The sequence below is a fragment of the Erinaceus europaeus genome, chromosome 4, assembly GCF_950295315.1.
Source record: "Erinaceus europaeus chromosome 4, mEriEur2.1, whole genome shotgun sequence".
In the NCBI taxonomy this organism is placed as follows: Eukaryota; Metazoa; Chordata; class Mammalia; order Eulipotyphla; family Erinaceidae; genus Erinaceus; species Erinaceus europaeus.
Window position 1 is genome coordinate 25,338,458 of NC_080165.1, and position 21,591 is coordinate 25,360,048.

Below are 21,591 nucleotides of genomic sequence, written 5' to 3' on the forward strand. Positions count from 1 at the left end.
TTTATTTATTTATTTATTTTCCTCCAGGGTTATTTTTGGGTCTCAGTGCCAGCAATACAAATCCACTGCTCCTGGTGGCCATCTTTTTTTTTTTTTTTCTCATTGTTGCTGCTGATGCTGTTATTGGATAGAACAGAGCGAAATTGAGAGAGAAGGGGAAGATAGAGAAGGGGAGAGAAAGACACTTGCAGACCATCACCGCTTGCAAAGTGATCCCTTTCCCCCTTGCAGGTGAGGAACCAGGGGCTTGAACTGGGATCCTTGTGCCAGTCCTTACGCTTCACACTATGTGTGCTTAACCTGGTGTGCTACTGCCCGCCCCACCACCCCACACACATTTAAAAGAACAAATAGAGCCACTCTTCTCCCCATATCTCTGTCCTTTTGCTGCCATTGTTGATTGTTATGGCAGGTAGGCCAAGAACTGAAAAGGCCAGAGGGCCCTTGTTTGTCCAGTCTCCTTGTAGCTTGGAGTCAATCTTGGGACTCAGCAGTCTATGGGAACTTACATACTGGTGGAGGTATAGGTACCAGGGGCAGCCCTAGGTGGCAGATAGTTCTAGATTCCAGTGCCAGGGGTACCCAATGATGGCATCAGTGATTTCTTCTATGATATTTTCAGCATGGCTTTACACATTGCTGGCCTTTCAGGCTCCATCTAAGGCACCCTGGACAGTCTGGGAAGATCCCAATATCCTCTAAGGTTGGCTGTCTTTAACAGTGGTACTGTTTACATTTGAACCAGTTAATTCTTTGTTGTGCTGTTGCAGAAGGCTATCCTGTGTTACAGAATGATTGGCAGCATTCTTGCCCTCTACACACTCAATACCAGTAGCATTCTCCTAGTTTGGATAACCAAAATTGTCTCCAGACGTTACCAGACATCCTCTGGAAGTAAATCACCACCACCGTCGCCACCATCATCCTCTCCCCCGCCCCATCTACAGCCTTTCATGTTCCCTTGCCAACCCTAATCCATGCCCTAGAGACATAGCTCCCTAAGTTGATTTTCCCACTTGGGGTTCTCTGCCTTGTTCTGAGGCTGCTGTCTTTCCCTCATTTCTTGTATTTCACCTCTGCTTTAAATGAAGAGATTTCTTTTTTAAATATTTGTTATTGTATAGAGACTGAGAAATTGAGAGGGAAGGGGAAGATAGGGAGAGAGACAAACACTTGCAACACTGCTTCACTACTTACTTTTTCCCCCTGTGGGTGGGAACTGAGGGCTTGAACCCAGATCCCTGTGTATATTGTAACAGATGTCACCACCCAGCGCTGAGAGATTATTGTTCAGCTTCTTAGGCTCTGCCTTTTTCTTCTATGACCGCGGAGTTCATATCACATGCCCTGTTGCCACTTGATAGCCCTTCGTCTTCATGTTTCAGAGTATTCAAAACTAAGCTTGTTTCTCACAAACCCCACTTCTGTGTCAAACAACAGGGTAAATAATCTTACTTAGTCCTGGGGAAAGTGACATCTTCACTGATTTCTAAAAGTGTGAGGGGGAGGTCTCTGAGGCCTAAAACAGGTTTTTGGGTAGTAAAGGAAGAAACATTTACCAGTCTTCTCTCCAGGGACCAGATAGTTGGTGACTATCAGTGTTTTGCTGAGGCTGGGTTTACCACTGTTGACTTTCTTCTGAGCCTTCATTTGCATCCTCTCAGGCCACTTTGCTAGCACTATGACCTCTGGGCATGGCCAGCTGGGAGTTGTGCCCTTTTCCCTGCCACTGGTGCCCAGACACCCCCAGGTAAACTCTGGACCACGGTGAGTCATGGCAGGACAGCCAGCAATGTGGGGAGCTCTCTGAGACACTCACTTGAGGGTGGCACAATCTAGAGTAGCACCCATGGTTTTCAGTTTTAGGGAGTCACTGGTATAATCGTGACCAAGACTCATCCATGTGAATAATGAAAAAGACACTCATGTACCCAGCCCCTAAGATTTTTTTGTTACACATACCCATTTTCAACAGTATTGAAATACCAAGAAGCAAAGGAAAATTCACTTTTGTCCCATGACCATGACACTCAGCTGTTGGGACATCCATCCTTTTCGCCCTCCTTGGGAGAATGTGCACCCTGTTGCTATCTGCCCCATTATAACAGTGACCTTATATGAGCACTTCATTTGCCAGGGCTTACACACCAAGTGTAGCCACTCATCTGCCCCAGGGCCTTTCCCCCTGTACTGTCTTCCTGTCTTTACTAACTTGTATCTTTATGTTTCATCCTAAATGTCAACAACCTCTCCAGACATTCCAAGTCATCACTTCTGTGTGTCATCACACTTGTTATTTTCCCTTGATTATTTTTAAAAGTATTTTCATGAGAGAAATAAAGATATATATGGAGACACCAGAGCACGACTCAGCTCTGGTTTATGGTGATGCTGGGGATTGAACCTTAGAGCCTCAGGCATGATGATCTGCGTAACCATTGTGCTGTCTCCCTAGACCTGTTACTTTTTTTTTTTTCTTTTTTAAAATTTCAAGACATTATTTAGAAAGAGAACCAGACATCACTGGTACATGTGCAGCTGGGGATCTTACTTGGGACCTCATGCTTAAGAGTCCAATGTTTGGGGCCGGGTGGTGGCTCTCCTGGTTGAGCACATGTTACAATGTGCAAGGACCCAGGTTAGAGCCCCTGGTCCCTACCTGCAGGGGGAAAGTTTCACAAGTGGTGAAGCAGTGCTGCAGGTGTCTGTCTCTCACCCTCTCTATCCCTCCCTTCTCAATTTCTATCTCTATCCAATAAATAAATAAAGATAATTAAAAAAAATTTTTAAGGGTCCAATGCTTTATCCATTGTGCCACCTCCTGGACCACAACCTGCTACTTATATTTTATGCTTGTGTATTTGATGTTTGCTTTCTTCATTAGACTGAAGTTCACAGAGTGTAGAAATTGCCTGTTATGTAGGTATTTCAATAAATATTGTCAAAAGAACATGCAAATGACTTATTTTGATTTTTATAACTATGACAGTTAACTATTTCTTCCCTCATTGAATAGATGACAAAACTGAGGCTCAGAACAGTTACTTAACCAGCCAGAGGCTACACTGCATTAGCGGGTCCCTGTTTCTGGCGCCATGGCAGGTACACTTTTAGTGTTGACCACAAAGCAACAACTGCCTTTTATAGAGCGCAGTAAACTTCAGCTCCCCTTTTAACAATAGAATGTGAAAGTCTCGTCGCTAGATACCCATTTGTGCGTGCACTTTTTAATGATGCCATTGTTTCCCATTGTGTGAATGTAATCTGCTCAATCCGTGCTTTACTGGGTGTGATGACCGGTTTTGTGCGTGCACTCGCACACACACGCGGCAGCTGCTGTGACCGCCAAGCTTTATTCCTCAGGATACATTCCTAGAAGTTTGCACATTTTTCCCGTCGAGACTAACTCTACAGTGGAGGCTGTGTGGTGCAAGAAAGGAGGAAGGGCCATGCCTCTGGGTTCCTGCGGGGGCAGAGCGAGCGGTTCAGGGCTGGGGGTGGTGGGGGGTGAGACCCCAAAGGAAGCCCGCGGTCACAGCAGGTGCAAAGGTGCAAGAGGTGGCAAGACGCACCCTGCACGTGGACGACTCGCGGCCCACGTGGCGCCCAAGGCCCACGGCTCCGCCTTTATCAAGGGCTGCGGGTGGCGAGACGAAACTGAAATAGCCTCTTCTGGGTCTCAGTGTTGGGGGAACAGATTGGCTACCCACGGGGTGGGTAGCTGGGAGGATGATGTAATGCTCCCACAGCTGGCTAGGGGTGCGGGGTAGGGGGGGACGACGAGGGGAAGGGATAGACCAGAGCTGAAGGGGAGAGGGCGGGGGACCACGTTAACCCTTCAGTCTTCAACTACTGTCTGGAATGGTGTGGAGTAGACCCGACAGAAAAACGAGAGTTCCCTTTAAACGGGAAAGCAAAGGCTAGCCTGGGGAGCCGGAGGTCTCGCGTTTTATTGGCTGTGAGGCATTGAAGGGCGTGGTCTCTACATGCAAATATGAGCTGCTGATCGACGACGCGCCATCACCCCACGCGCCGCTTCGCAAGCCCATTGGCCAGCACCAGCCTGGTCCCATTGACAACAAACAAGAGGGCGCGCGGCCGGAAGGCGGGGCTGAGGAGGGCGCGAGTGGGGGCGGGGTAATCCCGTCCCGCCCCTCCCGCGCGGAGCAAACATGGCGGCTGTTGGCACCCGCCGGTGAGGCGGTACCGGGCGGGGGCTGCTGGGTGTCATGGGCGGTGGCGGCGGTACCGCCCCCGTGTCTCCCTGAGCGGGACGGCAAGGGGGGCCTCTGCGCCGAGCCGGGCAATGGACGAGAGCGGCGAGCTGGGCGGTCTAGAGACCATGGAGACGCTCACGGAGCTGGGCGACGAGCTAACCCTGGGGGACATCGACGGTGAGCGGAGGCTGGGTGGGTGGGTGAGCGCGGGGGTGCGCGGAGAGGAAGGGGTTACGGCGGCGCGCGGGTGCGGATGCGGATGCGGATGCGCGTGCGCCCACCCCCCGGCGGCCCCGGCTCGCGCGGGAAGGACCAACACGCGCGGCCGCCTGGCTGCTCCCAAGCCCTTCCGGGTGCTGCCGCTTTGCGCCCCGGCGTGGCCACTCCGCTGGGAAGCGGCGAGGTCCGCTCCCGTGAGCCTTCTGCCCAGAAACGGAGTCAGGGTGGGGGGGCGTCGCGCGGAGCGGCCTGAGGGGAGAGCGCTCGCCACCGCCTCCCTCGCCAGCTCACGCGCGGCGCCGCGGCGCACCTGTCGGACCCGGGGCGGCCGGGGGCCCAGTTTCGGCATTCCGGGACCCTGCCCTCGGGCTCCGCGACCCCGCCCCATCTCTTCCCGCCCGGGCCCCTCGGGGAACTTAGGGCCGCGAGCGGCTGCATCCGAAGGGAGCGGTGGCGGCGAGGCGCGGACGCATCTCCCCGATGGAGCCGGCTGCGCCTGCCGTTGCGCGGCCGAGGGGTTGAGCAGCACGAGTTTTTAGTTGTGGCCCCGCAGGTAGAGGCTGGGAGCGGGTGTCCTTTGTTCCTGCGGCCCTAGCAGCGGCGTGGAAGTTCTGGTAGGAGCCTAGGGACCCTCTCCCGGCAGTGCTGATGGCATTTTGCCTTCACGGGAACCACGGTTTGGAGAGAGGGTCAGTGACTTGCCCAAGGTCACCAAGCTGGTTATGGAGCCCAGTTCCCGGGCCGTTGTTCGTGTCCCTACGTCAGACTTTCACCTGGCCCTTGGGCTAGTAATCATAACTCAGTAATAGACAGTGATGTTGTAAGCCTCAAGAAATTGAAAACTGTTTCACTCGTCCTTCTTTACCCCCACCCCCACGAGGTGTTATTACTGCCTGTGGATCACATGAGATGTTAACATGCTCTTAAGCCAACTCAGGTTTATTATTCTCTTGAGTTTACAGAGGGCGGCTTGGTTTGCCGGTTGCATCCCCCTGAGCAGATGATGAATCAGGGACAGCGGGGATAAGTGACAGCAGCAAGTTGAAAAGGATCCATTTCTCATTTTCCCACTTCACCCATTAGCTTTTCCTCAGTTTCCATTTTTGATCATCTGGACAGTGTAATAGGACTCCTAACTGAACTCCGAAATCAAACCAGCACACCTTTCCACTGAGTGCTCTTAACTTCAGAGGCTGAGGCCCACTGTTCAATAGGGGAAGGCAATTCTCAGCGAACATGCTTTGAGCACTTCAGTGCCAGGTAGTCAAGCACTAGCGCTCAGTGTTCTCAGCCCCATCAGGTAGACTCTACCATTATACTAATGTGATCCTCTCTCGGATCCTGAAGCCTGCCCAAGATTACACACGTACAGTGAGAAGTGTGTCTGGAGCTGCCTGCAAGCAAGCTCACAAATAGAAATCCCTCTGTGGTTTGCATTCACATTCTGTAATCACATCTTATCTGTCTTCATTTGTAATCTATTCAGTCACCTGTGGTTAAGTATTAACTTTATCCCCATAGATTTCTGACTAAAATGTACATTCTGGAAACTACCATAGGTTCTCATACCAGATTTGGGGGAAAGTGACTCCCTGTCTTCAAGTGGTCAACAAGTATTTAGGTGCCAGCTGTGATTTCTGAGCTGCAGAATATTATGGCTTCTTGGAATTTGACATGAATAACCATAAAGCTGGTGCTGAGTGGAGAACAGTTTACAGTTGTGCAGAGCATTAAGTTGAAATCACCAGTGAGGGAACTTGATAAAAGCTGGTTTGCCAGGAAGAACACACCAAGGAGCTGGTCCTTGGCCTAAGCCTTGGAGATTAGTCAGGCAAAAGGCTAGAGGTCTACAGATATAAATATCCCTGGGCACTTACTAGTCCATTCTACCTCCAGAACATCAGCTCCAGGAAAGAAAGGACCTTAGGTTTATTCATGCTTATTTTTTTGCTCCTGGACTTAAATATTTGAATGAATTTAGTGACCTTGGATTAATCCAAACTATACTGGACACAACCCTTGGGATTGAGTTAGACTAGGGGTGGCCAGACCACATGCTCCTAGGAGCCAGCCCGTTGAGGGAAGAGACTCTAGGCAGATGTTTATGTACTTCTGTGTATGTGTGTTGTTGGGGAGAGGATGTGTTTACTACCCAGAGAACCATGCCTGCCAGTGGGAAGACAGGATCAGCACTGTGTATATTACTGAGACTCATTAGTGCCATTCAAGTGTACTATGCTGGGGGGTCACATCCAATCTCTTGTCACCACATTCAGAGTGCAAGACATACAAGGTCTGTTGTCTCTTACAGGACTTAAATTTTCAATGGAAGGAAAAAAAAGCTAGACAATATGAATACATTTGGCTAGGCTGCATGAAGAAAATAAAATGGGTTCGTGTTACAGAGAATGATGGGATAAGTAGTGTTACTGTATATAATACTGGCTCAGGGATAAGTAGTGTTACTGTATATAATACTGGCTCAGGGATAAGTAGTGTTACTGTATATAATACTGGCTCAGGTCCTTTTTTTTTTTTTTTTACCAGAGCACTGCTCAGCTCTGGCTTATGGTGATTTGAACCTGGGACTTTGGAGCCTCAGGCATGAGAGTCTCTTTGCATAACCATTATGCTGTTTACTCCTGCCCTTAGGTTTTTGTTCGGTTATTTTTTTAGACCATGTGTGCTAGTTGATCTCTAAGGCCTTGTTCCACTACAGAATGTTTTGTTGTGGCAGGCCCCAGGTTTCCAGTGGTAGAATATCTAGAGCACTTCCTTTTGTGATAGAGATCTCTGTTCTGAGAAAGAATCTCATGCAATGTGATAAGACTGGCCATCTGAAGGGCAAAGGGGTGGGATCTTCTTCCAGTGGGATCAGTTTGGACTTTTTGCTGATCCCCAAAAGGTGAGGTGTTAGAGGCAGCAAGGCAAGTATGTGGAAGGAGAAGGATCCATCTACCTTAGAAATAAATGATGACTTAGGGCATTGCACTAAAGTAAAAGTCTCTGGAGTGGGTCCCCAGGGGGGAGGGTTTGGAACATGATGGCAGAGGACCCAGTGGGGACTGTATTGTTATGTGCAAAACTGGGAAATGTTATGCATATACAAACTATTATATTTACGGTCGAATGTAAAACATTAATCTTCCAATAAGTAAAAAAGAAATAAAAGGAATAAATGATTACTTATGATATCTTGATACATGGTGTGTATAATGAAACAATAGAAGATAAGATCTAAAAAGTGAGATGGGACTTGAGTGGTAGCACTTGTGGTAAAGTGTACGTACACATTACAGTGCACAGGGACCTAGGTTCAAGTCCCTGGTCTCCCTCCACCTGCATGGGGTAAGCTTCAGGAGCAGTGAAGCAGTGCTACAGGTGTCTCTCTGTCTTGCACTCTCCATCTCCCCCTCTCCTCTCAATTTCTGCTTGTCTCTATCCAAAAATAAATTTTTTTAAAATTTAAAAATTGAGCTGGAAACAAATTGTAGAGGCTTCATATCAAACACAGGTGTTATGTAGAATGCAGGGAGGGTTCTCAAATTTGGCAATGACTTATTAGTCATGGATTTGAAAAGATAAAAATTCAGCTGTGAGGAGTTGGGCGTTAACGCAGTGGGTTAAGCGCAGGTGGCGCAAAGTGCAAGGACTGGCAGAAGGAACCTGGTTCAAGCCCCCGGCTCCCCACTTGTAGCGGAGTCGCTTCATAAGCGGTGAAGCAGGTCTGCTGGTGTCTATCTTTCTCTCCCCCTCTCTGTCTTCCCCATCTCTCTCGATTTCTCTCTGTCCTATCCCAACAACAACGACATCAATAACCACAACAATAATAACTACAACAATAAAACAACAAGTGCAACAAAAGGGAATAAATAAATAAATAAAATTTTTAATTAAAAAAAGAGTAAAAATTCAGCTGCAGTGATAGGCAGGGAAAACTTAGGCACGAAGACTGCTAAGGAGGCAACTGTAGCCAATGGGTGTGAGTTATCATTGAGAGGGCGATGGATTTGCACAGAAAGTGATCATTATGCAAAATGCATGGACATGACCTCAGTAAAGGTTTGACTCTGGAGGCCAGGAACTGTAGCTCAGTGGTAGAGACACTGGGTTTTATCCTGGATACAAGAAAAATGGGGGAAAGACTTGACCATGAGGGCAGAGAAGAGGTGGAATTCTAAGATCTCATTGAGCCTTTGATCCTGGGCATTGAGACAGTTTATAGCAAGTTTTGGGGAGACAATGAGAGTTTGTGTTAAATGAGCTATAGTGGGGTGCTTGAGGTGAGTATCCAGTAAGAAGTGGGAAGCATGCTCAGATTAAAATGAGGTGGAGATTGAGAAGTATTCCCCATTGAGCAGGTGAAAGAAGAAGCTAGAACCAGGAGGTCAGATCAAGATAGGGCAGTGTAATAAACTAAGGAAGTGAGCTACTCATGTGTTAAGTGATGAGACAGTAAGTACAGCTGAGGAACTCCAAGGATGACAAGGCAGTTACGCAGACCTTTGACAGCACTCAAATGTCAGGGCTTAAGGTTAAATAAACCAGAGGGGGGTCAGGAATGAGTGGGTGATGGCCAGATAGAAGAAGCTGTTTTCTTTGAGGAGGGTTGAAGACATTATTCATGAGTTCACTTCTTTATGGATTTGCTCATTTGGGTATTTCATATAAATGGGATCATGCAATGTTTAGCTTCCTTCACTTACCATAAAGTTGTTGTGGTCCATCTGTGTTCCCTTGTACACCACTCTTTATTTTCTATTCATCAGAATAGATATTTAGATTTCTCCCAACTTCAGGGCTGTTATGAACATGAGTATGTTTATGTTCCTAATGTATATTATGTATACTGTGAATTATGAAGCTCCTCTGAAAATTCACCTATAGGTTTTTGTGTGGACTTGTTTTCATTTCTCTTATGTAAACCTACACATTTTTTGTACTCTTCTGTGTTTTCTTTTCCTTACCAGAGCACTGCTCTAGCTCTGGTTTATGGTGATGCAGGGGATGGAACCAGGGACTTTGGAACCTCAGGCATGAGAGTCTCTTTGCATAGCCATTATGCTATCTGCCCTCACCTAGTTATTTGTATATTCTGAGGGCAGATTCAACCCAGATCCCATGACAGAAACTCTCAACATGGTAAGTGATTATTTTTACCCCTATGTAGATACTCTCCCTGGAGTCCTCTCTCTTGCCCTACCTGAAGGTTACCTGTCTCTTCTCCCCCACACTTGTCCTGGGACAGCTGAACAGCCTTGCCCCTAGGGATGATGCTGAAGGCCCTGATGTCTGCATCTTGTTTCTTTTTGTTTTCTTCCTTTGTTTGGATGGAGCACATTCTCTACTAACTTCCTGGGGAAGAGTACTTTGGAGATAAATTAAGGGTGCTCCATTACTGGACATAACTTTATTATTTTATTATCTTTTTTTTAGATTTTATTTATTAATGTGAAAGAAGGAGAGAAGGAATCAGACATCATTCTGGTACATGTGGTGCCAAGGATTGAACTCAGGGCCTCATGCTTGAGAGTCCAGTGCTTTTCCCACTGTGCCATCTCTTGGACCACCTGGAAATAGCTTTACATCAGAATTTTGAAGGAGGACAGGGGAAACAACATAATGGTTATCAAAAGACTCTAAAGTCTCAGGTCTAGTCCCCAGCACTAATATAAGCAAGAGCTAAACAGTGCACTGTTGTAAAGAAGAGGAAGGAGAAGAAGAAAGAATTGCCTCATTGTCACCTGGTGTCCAGTAAATGAGAAGTCAGTTACTATTTTCGGGGGCGAGAGGTGGCACCCCTGGGGGAATCTTCTTCACACGTGGTGAGGCAGGGCTGCAGGTCAGTCTCTCTCTCTCTCTCCCTTTTCATTTTCTCTCTGTCTTATCAAACAAAATAGAAAGAAGAAAAAAGAAAAAAATTGGCTGCCAGGAGTCATGGATTCATAGTGCTGGCAATGAGCCCCTGAGTTAACCCTGGTGGCAGTTAAAAACAAACTAACTAAATAAATCAATTACCATTTTGTTTGTGGCTCTTTTTTGTGGGACTTGCTGCTTTTTCTTCTGGAAACTCATACACATTTATCTTTATCCTGGACGTTCTGAAGTTCATGATGTAGCTAAGCCACCAATCCCTACTTAGTGGACCCTGGGAGATACTGTCAGGCGCTTGCACTCATGCAGTCCTCTGGTCACTAATGTTCACCCTGCCTTAGTCTGCAGAGGAACCTGTTAGTTGCACTGACTGGAGCTCTGTTGGCTTCTCCAGGCTGACATTCAGCTTCATCTTCAGCAGTCTTCCTACAGTGCCTGGCACTGAGGAGCTCTGTAAAGGTGTGTCTGAGGACGAAAGAACTTCCAAGTTCAGCATGTCAGGTGACCCCACCACCACCACCACCTTGCTGTCCCTTGGAGAAGTGGAGTGGCCAACTCTGTGAGCCAGAGTGTTAGGGTGTGGTCAGTACACTGGGGAGAGGTAGGAAGGAGGAGGAGGAGAAACCAACTTCACGCTTCTCCAATGAGTCATACTTTGAAAAAACTGCTTAGTTAAGAGCAGATCTGGATTTCCCCCCTCCGTGTACTGTTTTCTAGACAGAAGCTTCATTTGTTGCTTGGGTCTGTAGCGCTGTCACTAATGTTTAGAATGAAAGAACTGCTGTTGCTCTCAGCTTATTGTCTAGTGTTTTTAAGCTCCTGCTCTCATCCAATTATGTTTCCTAGGACACATCTGCGGTTGGTCGCTCAGACCTCTGAGCCAGTCCACTTGGGTTTCTCCTTCCTGGGTCTGTTTTGCCTCACCTTTGACAAACATTCTCTGCATTCAGACCCAGGCCTTTGGCCTAATGTTCCTGAGCCCCACCTGCCACTCTGAAGACTGTTCTGTTCTCATACTCAACTCATGTCTTGGCTTTTTTTTTTTTAAGTATGTTTTTATTTCTAACTCATGTCTTTTCTCCTTAATTTTGTAATTAAAGAGGAAATTCTTAAGCAACATTATTCAACTAGAACTTCCTGAATATTAAATTGTCTTTCTGGATTATTGTGTGAACTTTATTAATATATACATGAACTGTTAAAACATTTTTCACAGCAAGTTGCTAGATGTTGAAATAGTTGAGATATAATAGCTGTGTAATTTAGTGTAATACATTTGAACAGGCAAATACTTGCATAGCCATATCCCTGTGGAGTAATCATATAATTGGCAGGTTTTCATGAACATAGTTGTGTTAACATTTATGAATAAATCGCTTTTGGATGATTTCCACATGAGAATGCATGTGGCGCCGAGGGACACAGTTGCCTTGGTCTCTCTCAGTGGAAAAGCAGATTCAGGAAGTACATGCATAAAATAATGTTAACAAATGAAAATAAAACATTTTCTAGTGCTATAAATAATTGTGGTGATTGGCAGTTACAACTTGAAAATTACTTTTTGTCCAAAATGGTTCAATATAAAAAATATATAAAAGGGAACTATAAAAATCTTCTCTCAGATATGTCTGCCCTCTTAAGACACACAATTGTTTTTGTTTTCCTTTTTTTTCTGATGGAGTCAAAGTCTCATGATTCTAGATTTGCTTTTTTAATCCAGATAGAATATTCTATGGCCAGTCTCATCTGATCTTGGAAGCTAAGCACGGTCAGGCCTGGTTAGTACTTGGATGGGAGACAGAGAGGAGAGACACTCGAGCACTGGGGGCTTCTCCAGTGTCATGCATGGCATCCTCTGTGCAATGCTGGGGCTTGAGCCTAGGCCACACATGGCAAAGAACACAGTCTACCCGGTGAGTTCTCTTTCCAATCTGTTTTACTTATTTGTTCATTATAAGAAAGAGTAAAGGGAATATAGAAAGGATGAGAATACTGCTCAGCTCTGGCATAAATTGGTCCTAGATATTGAATCTGTAGTACCTGGATCCTTGGGCATGCAGATTGCTACTCTAGCAGGCTGAGCTATTTCCCTGGCCTTATTTTGAAAGATGTTTTCATGAAAATCCAGAACCCAGTTAACTGGTAAAGTGCAGGGCTTACTGCCTGAGGCCAAACTCCCACTTTGATGCCAAACATTGCATGTATCAGAGTAGGTCTTCTTTTTAAAAAAAAAATCTCAATATATCTTAGAGTTCTCTCTAGTCATTTTTTTTTTTTTTACTGCTATGTAGTGTTCCATTGTATACACTATCATTCACTAATCAAGTCTCTTTAATAGATATTTGAAAGTAGTTACAGGTCATACTGTTAAGAACAGTATGCAGTGAATAACTTTGTAAGCTCACTGTTTACACACACACACACAGATATAGGTGCAGGAGAATTGACTGTAAGTGGATTGTTAGGTCAAAGTAAGATCCGCATCACAGATAACAGGAATCAAAAAGCTCTTTAAAAATGGGGGGAGGGGGAGCCGGGGGGTGGCGCAGCCGGTTAAGCACACATGGCACAAAGCGCAAGGACCAGCATAAGAATCTCAGTTCAAGCCCCCGACTCCCCACCTGCAAGGTTTCGCTTCACAGGCAGTGAAGCAGGTCTGCAGGTGTCTATCTTTCTCTCCCCCTCTCTGTCTTCCCCATCTCTCTTAATTTCTCTCTGTCCTATCCAACAACAACAACAGCAATAACAATAACGATAAAACAAGGGCAACAAAAGGGAAAAAATAAATTTTTTAAAGGATTATTTCATATAAAAGAAAAAGAAAGCTGGGAGTCGGGTGGTAGCACAATGGGTTAAGCCCAGGTGTCACAAAGCTTAAGGACCCGTGTAAGGATCCCGGTTCGAGCCCCCGGCTCCCCACCTGCATGGGAGTCTCTTCACAAGCGGTGAAGAGAAAGACAGGTTGGGCGGTGGCACAGTGGGTTAAGCGCACGTGGCGCAAAGCGCAGGGACCGGCGTAAGGATCCCGGTTCGAGCCCCCGGCTCCCCACCTGCAGTGGAGTCGCTTCACGGGCGGTGAAGCAGGTCTGCAGGTGTCTGTCTTTCTCTCCCCCTCTCTGTCTTCCCCATCTCTCTCCATTTTTCTCTGTCCTATCCAACAGCAACAATAATAACTACAACAATAAAACAACAAGGACAACAAAAGGAAATAAATAAATAAATACAAAATATTAAAATAAAAAGAAAGCTAAAGTACCACTTTAGCCTATTTGATGCTGGGAATCGAGCCAGGAAGGAGCCTCAGGTATGCAAGTCTTGTACCCTACCAACTCAAGGCCAGAAACAACTTCTCTTCTGCCTCTGTGCATTTGTGATTTTGGCAAGTCTTATTTGACTACTGTTCATCATGAATATATCAGTTTACACTCCTATGAGTATGTAGGAAAGAACCCATTCATTTCCTCTCAGCTTCCAGGCAGAGTTCAGAATTCTAGTTCCTTTATTCTGCCTATCTTGGCCACATGTTTTGCCAATTTAGAGCTCATGCCACCCTTATTACCACATGTACCAGACTGATGCTGTGATGTCTCTCTTCTCCCCTCAGCTTTCATTCTCATATCCCACAAAATAAAAATCTTTTTAAAATAAATCAGTTTGGGAGTCGGGCAGTAGTGCAGCGGGTTAAGCACACGTGGCGCAAAGCGCAAGGACTGGCATAAGAATCCCAGTTCAAGTCCCTGGCTCCCCACCTGCAGGGGAGTTGCCTCACAGGTGGTGAAGCAGGTCTGCTGCAGGTGTCTTATCTTTCTCTCCCCCTCTGGCTTCCCCTCCTTTCTCCATTTCTCCCTGTCCTATCCAACAACGACAACTGTAATAACTACAACAACAATAAAATAATAAGGGCAACAAAGGAAATAATTATTTTTAAAAATAATAATCAACTTGAAAAATTGTTCCTGAAGGTCCAGCAGTTCCTTATTGTTGGCCTCTTGTCTTGCATCTTCTGAGTTCTCTTTCATACACTCACAGGGTAGTAGCCGTTACTGCTCTAAAATTTCAGTGTGTTACTTGGGGGCTTTCCATCCCTATAAATGCTATTCTGCAAGTTGCTTTCTTTCATTGTGATTCACTTTTCACTACTATCTGTAGATATTTTAGGAAATACTATTTTGTTATGATAGCCTCATTTTGTGCAGTACTTTACTTTGAACTTCTAAAAATCAACCTTGAAAGTTTTTCTGATCTAGTTGTGTGGGTTTTCTGTAATTACGTCTTAGGCAGGACTGAACCTGACTTGCTCTCATTTATTTAAAGATGTAACTATTTCCTGGTTGGTGTGTGTGTGTTGGAGGAGTCGTAGTATTGCTTTGGCATGTGTGTTTCTAGGGATCAAACTCAGGGCCCTGTACCTGCAAGTCCTTTGTTCTTTTTTTTTTAAGTTTTTTTCTTTTAATATTTATTTATTTCCTTTTGCCCTTGTTTTATTGTTGTAGTTATTATTGTTGTTGTTGATATCGTTGTTGGATAGGACAGAGAAATGGAGAGAGAGGGAGAGAAAGATAGACACCTGCAGACCTGTCTCACCGCCAGTGAAGTGACATCCCTGCAGGTGGGGAGCCGGGGGCTTGAACCAGGATCCTTATTCCATTCCTTGTCCTTTGCGCCACGTGCGCTTAACCCACTGTGCTACCGCCCGACTCCCAAGTCCTTTGTTCTATCCTTGTTCAACCCTCCCAGTTGGTGGGCCTGACTTATGATATTTTTTTCTTTGTGTAATTCCTTTTGCATGAATGTATTTGATAACAAGCATTTTCATTTGCACCGTATGCAGGAGGTATATTGTCATTTATCCTGAGTACACATGTGACTCATTTGGCTCTTCATTAATTATTGACTCATTGTAGTCCTCTTCGCTTTCCTGTCCTTTACCAGGTTTTGGAAGTGTGTAGGCTAGCACCTGCCACGTGCCTCACACCCCACAGGGACAGACCTGTAGTATGAATATGAACCTTTACATAGCGCCCAGTTTTGTGCTGAGCATTGGTGACAGTGCTGGCCGTGTAAGGAAATCCCTCATAGTATGTGAAGCCCTAAATTGTCATATTAGGTTTTTGTGTTTATTCCTTTTTCCAGTTTGCTGCAATGTTACAAATGAAATTGAGGCTCAGTTCACATAAATAGTGGATGGTAGGATACTGATTTCAGTCTCTAGATGCATTCAACTCCAGAACACATGCATTTTAAAAAAATATTTATTTATTCCTTTTTTTTCTTATTTCTTTATTGGGGAATTAATGTTTTACATTTGGCAGTAAATACAATAGTTTGTACATGCATAACATTTCCCAGTTTTCCATAAAACAATACAACCCCCACTAGGTCCTCTGTCAGTCTTCTTGTATTCTCTACCCCCCCACCCAGAGCCTTTTACTTTGGTGCAATATGCCAATTCAGCCCTTGTTGTTTTATTGTTGTTATTGATGTCATTGTGTTGGATAGGACAGAGAGAAATGGAGAGAGATGGGGAAGACAGAGTGGGGAGAGAAAGATAGACACCTGCAGACCTGCTTCACCGTGACTCCCCTGTAGGTGGGGAGCCTGGGGCTCCAACCAGGATCCTTACCATTTTTTGTGCTTCCCGCCACCTGTACGTAACCCGCTGTGCTACCAGCCGACTCCCAACACCTGTATTTTTTTGTGAACACAAAGTAGAATGTAGAAGCCCAGGATCCCCTGCTTGTATTTATGAAGAAATGTCTATGTCATATGTTTGTGGGTTGTTTGTTTCCAGAGCACTGCTCACTTCTGGTTGATAGTGGTGCTGGGAACTGAACCTGTAACCTCAGAGCCTCAGGCATGAAAGTCTTTTTGCATAACCATTATGCTGTCTCCCTCATCCTCCTCACAGCCTGTGCCACTGGCTATATCCTCAACACCCGGCTACACTCATTCTCTGGGCCTTAGGTTTCCCTGTAACACTGGGAGTGGGGAATGTCTGCATTGTAGGAGATAAAAGAATTAAGTGAGGGGCAGGAGGTGGTGCAGTGGTAGAGCTTTGGACTTTGAAGCATGAGGTCCTGAGTTTGATCTCCTATTCTATAGATGCCAAAGTGCTGCTCTGGTTGTTGTCTCCCTCCTCCTCTTCCTCCTTCTGGCCTTTCTTTCTAACTCACGAAATAAATAGAACCTTTAAAAAAACAATTAAGGGCCTTGGCAGTGGTGCCCTAGTAGAGTCCACAAGTTAACACGCATGGGAACCTGGAGGATTCAGGCCCTGGTCTCCACTTCTGTGGGGAAACTTCATGAGCAGCGCTAGTGTTGCACGTGTATCTCCTGGAGCGGTGAAGTTACAGTGCAGGCACGGAGCTACAGTGATAACCTAGGGGAAATAAAGAATGAAGCATATAAAAAGACAGTCTCTTCATTCTGAAAATAGACGAAGAACTTCAGTTTACAGATTGGCTCTTAGATCCAAGGGGTTTTCGGTTTTTTGCATACCCTTTTGGTATGTTTATTTTTTCTTTTTGAAAGGGCTTTTGTAGGTGTGATGGGTGGGACACAAAGGAACAGTCAGAGTGCTGGCTGAAATGTTCCATTTCTGGACCACAAGACTCAAGGGTTAAACTTTGTTGACATGGAATTTTTAAAGTAGCAGAATCTCAGAGGTTGGGCCTCAAGGTAAGACTCCCTAGGGAGCCTCTGTTTAGAAACCAACCCTGAACTATTGAAGGACTTTGAAACTGGAAAACAGAACTCTTTCTGCATCTCCCAGGCCTTTGGAATTGCTAATGAATATGTGTCTGAATGTTGCTTGTAATCTAGTGCCTGCATCTCTGCGCTCTGTGGAACAGGTCTGTTGAGTTCAGAGTGTGAGTTTGGAACAGTGATGAAACTTTAGCCGCTGAACCAGATGTGGAGCCGCCTTGTTACACTGATGTCTGCTTGATTTAGGTCCTTTCCATTCCGGAGCTGCACAGGGGAAATAATGCTTCTTCCAAGCTTTCCTCTGAGACAGTATTATTACGATTTAATATTTATATGTTTATTTGAGAGAGAACCAGAACATCTCTCTGGCACATACTATGCCAGAGGTCAAATGCAAGACCTTATGCTTGAGAGTTCATTGCTTCATCCACTGTGCCATCTTCTAGACCACTTTTATTTTTTTTTTTTTAAACCACTGGGTTTAGTCCCTGACACCATATATGCCAGAGTGCTGCTTTGGTTTAAGTATAAATGTGTGTCCTCTGTATTCCCAACACAATGCTAGATTCTGAGGGTATCAGAAATGAATGAAACAGTCTCAGCTTTCAAGGAGCCGACATCTAAACAGCCTGTCATAACACAGTAAAAAGTAACAGAAACCTTACAGAGGAGCAAACTTCAAATTTGGAGAGCACTAATGAGGGGGTTAGAATAATCTGAACTGAGTTGTGAAAGGTGAGTGAACAGACTTAGAATAAAGCTGGGAATAGTTTTGAACATGTGATTCAGTATTACCAGAGCACAGTCAATGACACAGGCTGTCAAACTTTAGTGTGCTAAAAGTCTCCCAAAGTATACACCATACCCACCTATCCCCTTCTTAGGTTTGGGTTGGCCTCCAGTAAGGGCACCTACCTAGTAGAGGAGGCTTCTTGGGAGTGATCTTATAAGTGAGTAAGGTCTTTTTAAAGAATATTTATTCCCTTTTGTTGCCCTTGTTGTTTTGTTGTAGTTAATATTGTTGTTGTTGTTCGATAGGACAAAGAGAAATGGAGGGAGGAGGGGAAGACATGGGGAGAGAGACACCTACAGACGTGCTTCACCGCCTGTGAAACAACTTCCCTCTAGGTGGGGACCTGGGGGCTTGAATTAGGATCATTATGCTGGTCCTTGCGCTTTGCGCTACGTGCGCTTAACCTTCTGCGCTACTACTTACTACTCAGCTCCTAAGTGAGTACGGTCTTAAGGCTTTAGGGGTAAAGGAGAGGAGAGTCTTGTTACAAGCTGGGCCAGTGACTCTTTAGGAGGCGTGGCTGCTTGCTGAGTATGTTCATAATTTGCGGACTAGTGTCTTGACAACTGTTAATTTCCTTAAACAGTTTTTGCAAGGTGCTTCTACTTCAGTGTATTTTGTGCTAGTGAGTTTTGACCATAGGCCGCCAAAACTGCTTCATATTAGCTTGAAGTGAAAAGTCTGTTGGAAGGATGATGGGCCGACAGAAAAGCTGGAGAGTCTTGGGGAATGGACACCATTGAGCGGAGGAGGCTCAGGAGCAACCTGGCTAGGACTGTATTCCACAGTGATCTCTGCCCCAATTTCTTTTTCTTTTTTTTTTTGCCTCCAGGGTTATTGCTGGGGCTCAGTGTCTGCACCATGAACACCATGAATCCACTGCTCCTGGAGGCCATTTTTCCCTCCTTTTGTTGCCCTTGTTGTAGCCTTGTGGTTATTATTGTTGTTGTCATTTGTTGTTGTATAGGACAGAGAGAAACTGAGAAACGAGGGGAAGATAGAGAAAGGGAGAGAAAGATAGACACCTGCAGACCTGCTTCACTGCCTGTGAAGTGACTCCCCTACAGGTGGGGAGCCGGGGGCTCGAATCGGGATCCTAACACTGGTCCTTGGGCTTCGCGCCACGTGCGCTTAACCTGCTGTGCTACCGCCCCACCCCCTGTGCCCCAATTTCTGTGGGTCATTCCTGCAAGAGACACACTTCTGGTGGGAACATGCAATAATTAGATGGCAAGAAGCCTCATCTCTTGCCAAGACCACCCAGTGGGGGGTCTCTGAAAGGAAGATCAGGGTACTAATGGGAGGGGGCTGCTGCTGATGGACTGGCCAGCCATTTCTGTCTACTACATATCCTTGCCTCTATGCAGGCATTGGGGCAGCTCCACTTCTCCACTCTGTCCCACACTTTATCTCAACTCAGTGACTTCTGGGGTGCTTCCTGGTATTGTGGTGTTGTGGTGTTCCTCCAACTATTTCCTTTCTTTGCTGGCATTTTATCCTCTCCTAATTCAAAACTCTTCATCCTTGTAGGCTCAGCTTGCACTGTCTGCTAAGATGGATCCATTCTTCTAACATCCTTTTCTGAGACGCTTGTGTTTCCTTGCATTTATGATGGCCTGTGGAATTGGTTGAGTTACTGTCTTCCTTGTGAGATAGAAGATGGGAAGAGGGGAGTCGGGCTGTAGCACAGCGGGTTAAGAGCAGGTGGCGCAAAGCGCAAGGACCGGCATAAGGATCCCGGTTCGAACCCCGGCTCCCCACCTGCAGGGGAGTCGCTTCACAGGCGGTGAAGCAGGTCTGCAGGTGTCTGTCTTTCTCTCCTCCTCTCTGTCTTCCCCTCCTCTCTCCATTTCTCTCTGTCCTATCCAACAACAACAACAACAATAACTACAACAATAAAACAAGGGCAACAAAAGGGAATAAATAAATAAAATAAATATTTTTTAAAAATTAAAAAAAAAAGATGGGAAGAGGACCCACAGTTTGGAGCGCTTGCTGTGTAATAGGGCCCATTCAAGGCACTAAATACAGCATTCAGCATAGATTAGTGCTAGTGAATATGCTTCACAAGTACTACGTTTGTCCTTAGCTTTAAGGAAGTTGGGGGGATGGTGATAAGTGGAAGGGTAAGATAGTGACTGGGTTGTTGGGGTCTTTCATTTTTACCTGAATGGTTTGAGAACTGAAATAAAATTGAAACCCCCTGCTATGGAAACTAGCCAGAGAACAGCTTGGATATAGTGGCCGTGCCTGAGTTTGTTGACACTTCTTGTTGACCTGGCATTGTGAAACATGAGCCCTCCTTTTGCATAGCTGGACTGTGCAGGATCTCTTCCTTGGAGGCTGACTCTCACATCTTGCGCTTCTTCTTCTTCTAGCGTTTGCCCTTCTTCCATAGCCAGTCAGCAGCGTCAGGTTGAGCCTGATGTCAAGTTTCGAGACCTCCTTTGAATCTGGAGAGGTGGCAGCTGTTGACTGTGTGGGTCATAGACATCTTGCGCTAATTATATATAGTTCCCTGTTCCAGGAGAGTGAAAGAGAACAGGCCGGTGCAGGTAGAGTCAGGAACACAGGACTTGACACTGCCTCCCTTCCTGGGATGAAGGTGGTTGCTCTCATTCGTGAGGGAGCCACTTCTCAAACATCTGCACAATGCCAGGCTCTGTTTGGTGGCATCCATGCTATAATGGAACCAAGACATCCTTAAGGGGTGGTGGCTCAGAGTTAGACTTTAAATCCCAGCTTCACTACCTGCTGACGGAGTGACATTGCACAAATTACTTAATCTTTGTCTGGAGTGGAAATGGTGATGGCAGAGTATAGTTTTAACTTCTCTCTTAGTTCAGGCATTTCAAAATAATAAATGGTATAAAGTAGACATCTTTCAAATGTCCCATCCCAACAGTGTGAAGCCTGGTCTTAGATAAGGGTTGGAAGGTGGAGCCCTTGCCTGGCTGGGGGATTCAGGGAGGGACTCCTGAGAGGAATTGTGGAGCAAGGTGCTTTTGGAAGAGGAAGAGGGAGGTTTCTGCCTCAATCTGTCTCTCACATACCTGCTTGAGATCTTGTGCAAGTCACAGCCACCACTTTTTTTTTTAATTTCTTTATTGGGGAATTAATGTTTTACATTCAACAGTAAATACAATAGTTTGTATATGCATGACATTTTCCAGTTTTCCATATAACAATACAACCCCCACTAGGTCCTCTGTCATCCTTTTTGGACCTGTATTCTCCCCCCACCCACCCCAGAGTCTTTTACTTTGGTGTAATACGCCAATTCCAGTTCAGGTTCTGCTTGTGTTTTCTCTTCTGATCTTGTTTTTCAACTTCTGCCTGAGAGTGAAATCATCCCATATTCATCCTTCCGTTTCTGACTTATTTCACTTAACATGAATTTTTCAAGGTCCATCCAAGATCAGCTGAAAACGGTGAAATCACCATTTTTTTAGCTGAGTAGTATTCCATTGTGTAGATATACCACAACTTGTTCAGCCACTCATCTGTTGTTGGACACCTGGGTTGCTTCCAGGTTTTGTCTATTACAAATTGTGCTGCCAAGAACATATGTGTACACAAATCTTTTTGTAAGGATTTGTTGGGTTCCTTAGGATATATCCCTGTTGTTTTCGATGGGTTATGTTGTTTTCGCCGGGTTGGCTTCACGGGCAGGTAACAGACGACCAGGGACTCATAGTTGAGCTGTAGGCAGTATCTCTTTATTCATGCAGGACGCAGCACAATCTAAGACGAGCTAAGCTAAACTCAAGGTAAAGTACTCTA

General features: G+C 45.6%; 2 protein-coding genes across 3 annotated transcripts in view; one reads left to right on the plus strand and one right to left on the minus strand.

The window, feature by feature from the left end:
- Positions 1 to 21,591, minus strand: part of TNFRSF13C (TNF receptor superfamily member 13C) — a 328,540-nt gene that overhangs the window by 227,935 nt on the left and 79,014 nt on the right. The gene's annotated exons all lie outside the window — the stretch shown is intronic.
- SREBF2 (sterol regulatory element binding transcription factor 2) overlaps positions 4,162 to 21,591 on the plus strand; it is a 70,680-nt gene continuing 53,250 nt past the window's right edge. For both annotated transcript variants that reach the window (XM_007523428.2, XM_060189051.1), the window contains exon 1: positions 4,162 to 4,394. In XM_007523428.2, the coding sequence (XP_007523490.1) occupies positions 4,307 to 4,394 (88 nt within the window). In that variant the 5' untranslated portion in view covers positions 4,162 to 4,306. The remainder of the gene's footprint in view (positions 4,395 to 21,591) is intronic.